The sequence below is a fragment of the Anastrepha ludens genome, chromosome X, assembly GCF_028408465.1.
Source record: "Anastrepha ludens isolate Willacy chromosome X, idAnaLude1.1, whole genome shotgun sequence".
Classification (NCBI taxonomy): Eukaryota; Metazoa; Arthropoda; class Insecta; order Diptera; family Tephritidae; genus Anastrepha; species Anastrepha ludens.
The window spans coordinates 59,929,527-59,941,516 of NC_071503.1; the positions used below are offsets into that span (position 1 = coordinate 59,929,527).

At 33.5% G+C, this 11,990-nt stretch overlaps 1 protein-coding gene across 1 annotated transcript; it reads right to left on the bottom strand.

The window, feature by feature from the left end:
• Positions 1 to 1,332: 1,332 nt before the first annotated feature.
• On the bottom strand, positions 1,333 to 10,520 carry LOC128870112 (mucin-2-like). The gene is made up of 4 exons (XM_054112717.1): positions 10,194 to 10,520; positions 9,891 to 10,127; positions 1,636 to 2,010; positions 1,333 to 1,569 (listed from the first exon to the last, which is right to left on the bottom strand). Exons 1-4 carry the CDS (start codon positions 10,518 to 10,520, stop codon positions 1,333 to 1,335), a joined length of 1,176 nt encoding a protein of 391 aa, XP_053968692.1.
• Positions 10,521 to 11,990: the final 1,470 nt, after the last annotated feature.

An 11,990-nucleotide genomic window follows, 5' to 3' on the forward strand; every position in this document is an offset into this window, starting at 1 on the left:
AACTGTTATCACCGCTTCTTGAATCAGCTATTTTTTTACTTCAGTTAGCTTGTTTTCATTTTCTCTTAAAGATGGTTTCGTAGCAGTTAGCACTTCGGGATACTTTATACTGTTACGTGTTTTGAAGCGCTGACCTTGGAGGTTGGTTTGGCAAAAGTAGCAGTCTTCTGGTCTGTGAATGACTTGATGATGCCAAACCATTGGGCTCGAAAATGGCAAACGATCTTGAAAACAATGACTAGATTTCCACTTTTTTAGTGATATGGAGCACGTGGAACATATATATTCTGGTTCAATCCAGCGACTTTCACTATAATTGCGCTCAATGTGAAGATTGTATGCTTCAACCACGATAGTATTTGTTTGAAAAATATGAAATAAGAAAAATAAAAAAATAAATTGCTGAATTGCACTTTAGCTCTTAAGTTTCATTATTGTAAAATTAATTAATAAGATCAGTTCCAATAAAATGTTCAAATGAAGAACAACATCTTCGGACTGAAGATATTTTATTTTTTTAAATAAAAATTAATCATTGGAATTAACTTGCATAAGAAACGCCTGGTATAAGGGTTTGATTTGTATTTGTGCCAAGGTTTTTCTGTTGATGATCATTATTGCTTTGTTCTTGTGCAGCGTGAATTTCTTTTTTGCGTAGTGTCGGATATCTTTGTATTTGGAGTTTTTTGTAGATTTCACAGCCTCTATAATTAGCTGTATGGTTTTTGCCACAATGAGCACATTTAATTTGGTATGTTTCCACTTTGTTCTTAATTTTACACATATTTGTCTTGTGTTTGCCTGCACATTTTACGCGGACTGGATCCACCATACAGTAATTTTTTGTATGTCCGTATCTCTGACAGTTTGCACATTGAGGAATTGTTCTTTTTTGACGCGGTGGCTCAAAACTAATTTTACAGTGGAGTAGATGAGTTCTACTGTATATGTCTTTATTGTTTTCGTTTAATTTTAGTTCAGTTGAAAATAGTGACAGAGGTTGTTTTATTCCTGAAGCGTTTTTAATTTGTATGTTGTGAATATTTGTTGTTTCATGACCTAGATCAAAAAGTTCATTTTTTATGTCTTCGATAGGAGTCGAGTGATGCATCTGTCGTAAAAATACTCTAAACCCTTGTTGCTCTTTTGGTCTAAATGTATAAAATTTTTTTTTTTTGTTTTAGTAGGTCTATTATTTTTGTATAATGTGTTGTTTCTTTCGGTTGTATTTTAATTACGTTTCGGCTAAGAACTTTTATGTCAAATTTAGTATTTGACATAGAATTTAAAGCATTTGTTAGAGTACATACATTTTCCACATTTTGTACCTACCTATATTGGTGGCGGTTTTTGTGCACGCTGCGTACCTGGATCTTTTTCTACTGGGTTGCTTTCTGGCTTATTGATATTTGGTTCTACATCCAAGAGATCGAACCTATTTGATGAAGCTGGATTGCCTAACCAATACTCTTGTAGAGTTGTTTGTGTAGAGCTTTGCATTTTATTCTTTTGTTTTTTGTTATTATTTTCGAGTTCGAGTTTGTTTGGCGATTGCTTATCGCGGTTTCTCTTTAAATGTGATTGCACAAAGTCTTTTTTTTTCGTTTTGTATTTGCATTTTGTATTGTGCGTTACTGGTGATGACGATCCGATCAGTGTAGACGGTGCGCTACATTCAGCACTACGTGTTGCGGTTTGAATGAGAGTTGAAGGTGTATGGATTGGTTCAGGAGAAGTGGATGAAGTTGTTGTTGAACTTAGAGCTGCTGCTGATGTGGCGACAATGGAGTAGTGAGTACCAGTTGCTGTCGTGCAAGATGTTACTGCTGTTTCTTGCGGATAGTTGTAGGGCGCCAAAGCAGTCTTTATTGCCGGACTCTCCAATTGATGATGATTAGCTGTTGGTGTTTTGCATTGATCACTCCACGATAGCGGTATTGTTGTATCTCTTATTTTAACCATAGTTTCTCTTGTTTCTACATGTACATTATTATCAGAGTAAGTTGAGCACTGATTTGATTTTGTTGTTTACACGGTAGATAGCGGTATACTCCGTTCACGCGGTGGAGTGCGCTCCACTGGCATTCTAATTTTCTTTATATCGTTGTTTTTTTATTTTTATATTGCATGCATATTTCGCATGTTTCGTCCATAAAAGCATATTTCTATTTCAAATGCATGATTGCATATTTTTTGACTAATTTTAAGAAATTTAAATCATTCTTCTAACCAAAGCATAAAGAAAAACAATTCGCAGCTAAACTTTCGTTTAAAGAACAGATCTATAACATTTTATGCGTGAATCTGTTTCAAAATTTTTTTATTTGCTTTCTCCAATGAGGCGACAAATTTGTTTATAAAAATGAGACTTAAAAATTTTCACGAAATGAGCTTGGCGCAATTATTGGTTACTATGATTTGTGAAGAGAGCACAACGACAAGTGCTATGTGTCACTTGTGTTAGTATGAAATGTATAGTAAACGCAGTAAGTTACATCATATTCTTCTGAGTTATTGCATGTATTTGAAGTAATCGGTTGATTGAAAATTGGGTTAAGATGCCAAAAGATAGAAAAGAAACGCCGGGTGAATTTATTGTGCATATGAAAAAACCAATTTTCCAATGTTTTTCAGTCGGACAAATCAGTCTTATTTTGTTCACATTGCAATTGTTTGGTTTCTGCAAAAAAAAAAATTCAAGCAAACAGCACATTGATTCAGTGAAACACAAGGATGTTCAAGGAAGAAAAAAACAAAATTCTGAACGGGAAATGAGCCAATTGTTAATATCAAATTACACTGTGCTACAAAAAAAAAACGAAATACACCTGACAAATTACACACTGTAGGTTGTTTATATGGTCGAATAATGCATAAAAATATTTTTCTTATATTTTTTGTACCCTCCAATTTTTATTTATTTATAAAAAAACCGTTTTTTTCCGACTTTGCGCGGTAATCTACGGATATCTCAGTCATTTTTTCACAGATTTTCAATATTTTATTTGATTAAACCTGGAGAAAGTGCTTTTTTTATCATTTAATTTTAACAATTTTTTATTGCATAATTTTACAACAAAATTAAAGATGTTTGTTAATATTCTTTGAGTGCATTTATTAACGAAGAAATTAATGTATTACTTTCAATAATCGGATTTGCGTAAACTACGCTAGTTTTTCGTTAATAGAAAATATGGGCCATCATGTGTATTGCAGTGTGTACAATGTATTGGTCGTACTTTTTTTGTCAACTTTGAAAATTGGGATGAAGTTGTTCTGACTTGGAGTAAAAAGAACAATCATACTGTTTTTTATATAAATTTTTTTGTTGATTTTACATACCTAAATTTTTCTAAAAATGTTTACCCGACCTTCGAAGAATCGCTCGTCTCGCGTTTGAGCTACCAACAGTAATCCGCCAACATATGTATTTTGTTTTTTTCGAGGAAGCGTTTTTCAATTGACGCAATTTCTTGATGAAACCTTTCCCCTTGTTCATCGCTGAATTTTCCAAGGTTCTCCGGAAAGAAGTCTAAATGTGAATGCAAAAAGTGAATTTTGATGGACATTCTACATCCCATGTCTCCGCAGGCCCGTAAAAATTCATCCACGACTGCAACGCAGTTGTCACTTCTTTTTTTTCCCAAAAAGTTTTCACAAAGAGAAATGAAACTCATCCATGCTCTTCTTTCCACCGGATTCAGTTTCTCAGTGAAATTTCCATCCTTCATGATTTTGCGAATTTGCGGTCCAACGAATATCCCTGCACAATAACGGAAAATTTTTTATATTGTACAATAATACAATAGGTTATATTTCCATGGAATATGCACATCAATTTTCTAATAATTAAAAAATTGTTTTTATTTCAGACGATTACTTGCTACTTTCATTTTATTTGAAATGTAATATCTTCTTTAATTTTGGCATCACTCAGCTTAGGGAAAGTCGTTTTTAAGTGTGAAAAAGCTTCACTGTCTTTATCTAGACGTTTCACAAACTGCTTCATGTAGCCGAGTTTCAAGTGCAATGGCGGTAATATGATTTTATCAGCTTTTACTAATTGAATGTTAACAACATTGTTTTTTCCGATTTTGAAAAACTTTCGCAATGGCCACTCTTTTCGATCATAGTGATTGCTTGCACGACTATCCCATTCACAAAAATAACAGGGATATTTGGTGTAACCTCCTTGCATTCCGAAAAGAAGAGAATAAGGATCTTTGCCAAAGTTTCGTATGTCTCTTTCATATCGGTAGCATATGCCAAAGGCTCGGATGGCAACTCGTAGTCGTTGTGTAATAACACAGCTTTTAAACCTGACAAAAAGCATACACCAAATTCAGGACTTATGTTTACAGAGAAATCTTTCTTTTTTAAAGCGTAAAATCGATGAAATACTCACTTTTGCACGATCCATCTATGAATAATCGCCAATTTTTCGATTGATCTTCCGTGTTAAAGCATTGAAACAATTTTTCAACATCTTTACAATAAGCAAGGTTTTGGTATTCGCCATCAATTTCAAAATTGTTATTGAAAATAGTCCGCTCAGAGTTTTTCCTTGTTAATGTTATTTTGAAATCATTTTCTACAAGATTCCATTGTTTTAATCGTGATGCCAAAACCTCAACATGTCTGTATGAGAGTTCTAGATCACGTACTAAATCGTTCATATCTGAATTCGAAACAAAATGCCCCTCTTTTGATTCTAACGCAGCTGTGATAAAAGGTTCATCATTATGTGAACTATTAGATGAACTGTTATCACCGCTTCTTGAATCAGCTATTTTTTTTACTTCAGTTAGCTTGTTTTCATTTTCTCTTAAAGATGGTTTCGTAGCAGTTAGCACTTCGGGATACTTTATACTGTTACGTGTTTTGAAGCGCTGACCTTGGAGGTTGGTTTGGCAAAAGTAGCAGTCTTCTGGTCTGTGAATGACTTGATGATGCCAAACCATTGGGCTCGAAAATGGCAAACGATCTTGAAAACACTGACTAGATTTCCACTTTTTTAGTGATATGGAGCACGTGGAACATATATATTCTGGTTCATACCAGCGACTTTCACTATAATTGCGCTCAAAGTGAAGATTGTATGCTTCAACCACGATAGTATTTGTTTGAAAAATATGAAATAAGAAAAATAAAAAAATAAATTGCTGAATTGCACTTTAGCTCTTAAGTTTCATTATTGTAAAATTAATTAATAAGATCAGTTTCAATAAAATGTTCAAATGAAGAACAACATCTTCGGACTGAAGATATTTTATTTTTTTAAATAAAAATTAATCATTGGAATTAACTTGCATAAGAAACGCCTGGTATAAGGGTTTGATTTGTATATGTGCCAAGGTTTTTCTGTTGATGATCATTATTGCTTTGTTCTTGTGCAGCGTGAATTTCTTTTTTGCGTAGTGTCGGATATCTTTGTATTTGGAGTTTTTTGTAGATTTCACAGCCTCTATAATTAGCTGTATGGTTTTTGCCACAATGAGCACATTTAATTTGGTATGTTTCCACTTTGTTCTTAATTTTACACATATTTGTCTTGTGTTTGCCAGCACATTTTACGCGGACTGGATCTACCATACAGTAATTTTTTGTATGCCCGTATCTCTGACAGTTTGCACATTGAGGAATTGTTCTTTTTTGACGCGGTGGCTCAAAACTAATTTTACAGTGGAGTAGATGAGTTCTACTGTATATGTCTTTATTGTTTTCGTTTAATTTTAGTTCAGTTGAAAATAGTGACAGAGGTTGTTTTATTCCTGAAGCGTTTTTAATTTGTATGTTGTGAATATTTGTTGTTTCATGACCTAGATCAAAAAGTTCATTTTTTATGTCTTCGATAGGAGTCGAGTGATGCATCTGTCGTAAAAATACTCTAAACCCTTGTTGCTCTTTTGGTCTAAATGTATAAAATTTTTTTTGTTTTTTGTTTCAGTAGGTCTATTATTTTTGTATAATGTGTTGTTTCTTTCGGTTGTATTTTAATTACGTTTCGGCTAAGAACTTTTGACGTGATAACGTCTTATAATTCGATTTAACAGGCTGCACGCACGAAAAAATGTGTCGTTACCTTGCTCATTAGTGTTACCTTGCTCATTAGTGTTACCTTGCTCATATGTAGTTACCTTGCTCATTAGTGTTACCTTGCTCTTTAGTGTTACCTTGCTCTTTAGTGTTACCTTGCTCATTAGTGTTACCTTGCTCTTTAGTGTTACCTTGCTCATTAGTGTTACCTTGCTCATTAGTGTTACCTTGCTCATATGTAGTTACCTTGCTCATTGCCGTTACCTTGCTCATTTGTCGTTGCCTTGCTCATTGCATTGAATGAACTGCAAGCGAAAGCACGGAACGAACGACAAAGCAAGCAAAGCAAACGAACGGCAACGTTCGACATCTTGCTCTCTCCTACTTAAGTGAGCGTATATATGTATGTATATGCGCATATGTACATATATTGTATAAATTCACGTATTTGTATTTGCATATGCCTTCTTATTGATTATTATTAATTTGATTCACTTGAAGAAGTTAAAATAAAACCAAGTTTGTTAATAATACCTGTTGTTTTAATGTTATTATTATTAATTTTTTGACGTGATAACGTCTTATAATTCGATTTAACAGGCTGCACGCACGAAAAAATGTGTCGTTACCTTGCTCATTAGTGTTACCTTGCTCATTAGTGTTACCTTGCTCTTTAGTGTTACCTTGCTCATATGTAGTTACCTTGCTCATTAGTGTTACCTTGCTCTTTAGTGTTACCTTGCTCATTAGTGTTACCTTGCTCATTAGTGTTACCTTGCTCTTTAGTGTTACCTTGCTCATTAGTGTTACCTTGCTCATTTGTCGTTACCTTGCTCATTGCATTGCATGAACTGCAAGCGAAAGCGCGGAACGAACGACAAAGCAAACAAAGCAAACGAACGGTAACGTTCGACATCTTGCTCTCTCCTACTTAAGTGAGCGTATATATGTATGTATATGCGCATATGTACATATATAAATTCACGTATTTGTATTTGCATATGCCTTCTTATTGATTATTATTAATTTGATTCACTTGAAGAATTTAAAATAAAACCAAGTTTGTTAATAATACCTGTTGTTTTAATGTTATAATTATTAATTTTCTTATTATATATGAAGGAAAAAATGTATTTTAATATTTACCATATACCTTATAAGATATGTTGTCTATACTAATATTATAAAGAGGAAAACTTTGTTTGTTTGGAATGAATAGGCTCAAAACTACTGGACCGATTTTAAAAATTCTTTCACCATTCGAAAGCTACATCATCCACGAGTAACATGGATTATATTTTATTTTGAAAATAGGGCTCGAGATATAGGTCAAAACGTGGACCCGGGTAACCTTCGGATGTGTATGTACAATATGGGTATCAAATGGAAGCTGTTGGTGAATGCTTTAGTCCAGAGTATTTTTCATGCCGCTCCGTGACTAGGGACTCCAGATAGAGACCAAAACGTGGACCCTAGAATGTGTTTGTACAATATGGATATCAAATTGAAGCTGTTGGTGAATGCTTTAGTACAGAGTATTTTTCATGCCGCTCCGTGACTGGGGTCTCGAGATATAGGTCAAAACGTGGACCAGGGTAACCTTTAGCTGTGTATGTACAATATGGGTATCAAATGAAAGCTGTTGATAAGTGCTTTAATACGGGGTAATTTTCATACCTATTGATGACTAGGGTCTGGAAATATATGCCAAAACGTGGACCCGCCGTGTCTTGGCACCGAATTAAACCAAACTTACACACATTGTTAAGGAGGTATTGAAGATGGTTTTCGTATAGTTTGGATACCTATTGGTAGACAGGGTCTCGAGATATAGGTCAAAACGAGGACCCGGGTAACCTTCGGATGTGTATGTACAATATGGGTATCAAATGGAAGCTGTTGGTGAATGCTTTAGTTCAGAGTATTTCCATCCGCTCCGTGACTAGGGTCTCGAGATAGAGACCAAAACGTGGACCCTAGAATGTGTTTGTACAATATGGATATCAAATGAAAGCTGTTGATAAGTGCTTTAATACCGGTAATTTTCATACCTATTGATGACTAGGGTCTCGAAATATATGCCAAAACGTGGACCCGCCGTGTCTTTGAACCGAATTAAACCAAACTTACACACATTGTTAAGTAGGCATTGAAGATGATTTCCGTATAGTTTGAATACCTATTGGTAGATAGGGTCTCAAGATATAGGTCAAAACGAGGACCCGGGTAACCCTCGGACGTGTATGTACAATATGGGTATCAAATGAAAGCTGTTGGTGAATGCTTTAGTACAGAGTATTTTTCATGCCGCTCCGTGACTGGGGTCTCGAGATATAGGTCAAAACGCGGACCCGGGTAACCTTTGGTTGTGTATGTACAATATGGGTATCAAATGAAAGCTGTTGATAAGTGCTTTAATACGGGGTAAGTTGTTATGTTATGTTATGTTATGTTATGTAATGTAATGTTATGTTATGTTATGTTATGTTATGTTATGTTATGTTATGTTATGTTATGTTATGTTATGTTATGTTATGTTATGTTATGTTATGTTATGTTATGTTATGTTATGTTATGTTATGTTATGTTATGTTATGTTATGTTATGTTATGTTATGTTATGTTATGTTATGTTATGTTATGTTATGTTATGTTATGTTATGTTATGTTATGTTATGTTATGTTATGTTATGTTATGTTATGTTATGTTATGTTATGTTATGTTATGTTATGTTATGTTATGTTATGTTATGTTATGTTATGTTATGTTATGTTATGTTATGTTATGTTATGTTATGTTATGTTATGTTATGTTATGTTATGTTATGTTATGTTATGTTATGTTATGTTATGTTATGTTATGTTATCTTATGTTATGTTATGTTATGTTATGTTATGTTATGTTATGTTATGTTATGTTATGTTATGTTATGTTATGTTATGTTATGTTATGTTATGTTATGTTATGTTATGTTATCTTATGTTATGTTATGTTATGTTATGTTATGTTATGTTATGTTATGTTATGTTATGTTATGTTATGTTATGTTATGTTATGTTATGTTATGTTATGTTATGTTATGTTATGCTATGTTATGTTATGCTATGTTATGTTATGTTATGTTATGTTATGTTATGTTATGTTATGTTATGTTATGTTATGTTATGCTATGTTATGTTATGTTATTTTGTGTTGTGTTGTGTTGTGTTGTGTTGTGTTGTGTTGTGTTGTGTTGTGTTGTGTTGTGTTGTGTTGTGTTGTGTTGTGTTGTGTTGTGTTGTGTTGTGTTGTGTTGTGTTGTGTTGTGTTGTGTTGTGTTGTGTTGTGTTGTGTTGTGTTGTGTTGTGTTGTGTTGTGTTGTGTTGTGTTGTGTTGTGTTGTGTTGTGTTGTGTTGTGTTGTGTTGTGTTGTGTTGTGTTGTGTTGTGTTGTGTTGTGTTGTGTTGTGTTGTGTTGTGTTGTGTTGTGTTGTGTTGTGTTGTGTTGTGTTGTGTTGTGTTGTGTTGTGTTGTGTTGTGTTGTGTTGTGTTGTGTTGTGTTGTGTTGTGTTGTGTTGTGTTGTGTTGTGTTATGTTATGTTGTGTTATGTTATGTTATGTTAAAGTATATTATGTTATGTTAATGTTAACTCATTCTCTATATCCATACAAAATATCTATCAAACAAATAAAATTAAAATTTTCTTTTGAAAAATGCAACCATTCAATCAGTATTTTCTTATGACGTTATCACGTTAAACTATCGTCAGTAAACCGCCTTTACAGACAACCTCTTTTTTTTATGTCAAATTTAGTATTTGACATGGAATTTAAAGCATTTGTTAGAGTACATACATTTTCCACATTTTGTACCTACATATATTGGTGGCGGTTTTTGTGCACGCTGCGTACCTGGATCTTTTTCTATTGGGTTGCTTTCTGGCTTATTGATATTTGGTTCTACATCCAAGAGATCGAACCTATTTGATGAAGTTGGATTGCCTAACCAATACTCTTGTAGAGTTGTTTGTGTAGAGCTTTGCATTTTATTCTTTTGGTTTTTGTTATTATTTTCGAGTTCGAGTTTGTTTGGCGATTGCTTATCGCGGTTTCTCTTTAAATGTGATTGCACAAAGTCTTTTTTTTTCGTTTTGTATTTGCATTTTGTATTGTGCGTTACTGGTGATGACGATGCGATCAGTGTAGATGGTGCGCTACATTCAGCACTACGTGTTGCGGTTTGAATGAGAGTTGAAGGTGTATGGATTGGTTCAGGAGAAGTGGATGAAGTTGTTGTTGAACTTAGAGCTGCTGCTGATGTGGTGACAATGGAGTAGTGAGTACCAGTTTCTGTCGTGCATGATGTTACTGCTGTTTCTTGCGGATAGTTGTAGGGCGCCAAAGCAGTCTTTATTGCCGGACTCTCCAATTGATGATGATTAGCTGTTGGTGTTTTGCATTGATCACTCCACGATAGCGGTATTGTTGTATCTCTTATTTTAACCATAGTTTCTCTTGTTTCTACATGTACATTATTATCAGGGTAAGTTGAGCACTGATTTGATTTTGTTGTTTACACGGTAGATAGCGGTATACTCCGTTCACGCGGTGGAGTGCGCTCCACTGGCATTCTAATTTTCTTTATATCGTTGTTTTTTTATTTTTATATTGCATGCATATTTCGCATGTTTCGTCCATTAAAGCATATTTCTATTTCAAATGCATGATTGCATATTTTTTGACTAATTTTAAGAAATTTAAATCATTCTTCTAACCAAAGCATAAAGAAAAACAATTCGCAGCTAAACTTTCGTTTAAAGAACAGATCTATAACATTTTATGCGTGAATCTGTTTCAAAATTTTTTTATTTGCTTTCTCCAATGAGGCGACAAATTTGTTTATAAAAATGAGACTCAAAAATTTTCACGAAATGAGCTTGGCGCAATTATTGGTTACTATGATTTGTGAAGAGAGCACAACGACAAGTGCTATGTGTCACTTGTGTTAGTATGAAATGTATAGTAAACGCAGTAAGTTACATCATATTCTTCAGAGTTATTGCATGTATTTGAAGTAATCGGTTGATTGAAAATTGGGTTAAGATGCCAAAAGATAGAAAAGAAACGCCGGGTGAATTTATTGTGCATATGAAAAAACCAATTTTCCAATGTTTTTCAGTCGGACAAATCAGTCTTATTTTGTTCACATTGCAATTGTTTGGTTTCTGCAAAAAAAAAAATTCAAGCAAACAGCACATTGATTCAGTCAAACACAAGGATGTTCAAGGAAGAAAAAAACAAAATTCTGAAGGGAAAATGAGCCAATTGTTAATATCAAATTACACTGTGCTACAAAAAAAAACGAAATACACCTGACAAATTACACACTGTAGGTTGTTTATATGGTCGAATAATGCATAAAAATATTTTTGTTATATTTTTTGTACCCTCCAATTTTTATTTATTTATAAAAAACCGTTTTTTCAGACTTTGCGCGGTAATCTACGGATATCTCAGTCATTTTTTCACAGATTTTCAATATTTTATTTGATTAAACCTGGAGAAAGTGCTTTTTTTATCATTTTTTTAATTTTAACAATTTTTTATTGCATAATTTTACAACAAAATTAAAGATGTTTGTTAATATTCTTTGAGTGCATTTATTAACGAAGAAATTAATGTATTACTTTCAATAATCGGATTTGCGTAAACTACGCTAGTTTTTCGTTAATAGAAAATATGGGCCATCATGTGTATTGCAGTGTGTACAATGTATTGGTCGTACATTTTTTGTCAACTTTGAAAATTGGGATGAAGTTGTTCTGACTTGGAGTAAAAAGAACAATCATACTGTTTTTTATATAAATTTTTTTGTTGATTTTACATACCTAAATTTTTCTAAAAATGTTTACCCGACCTTCGAAGAATCGCTCGTCTCGCGTTTGAGCTACCAACAGTAATCCGCCAACATATGTAT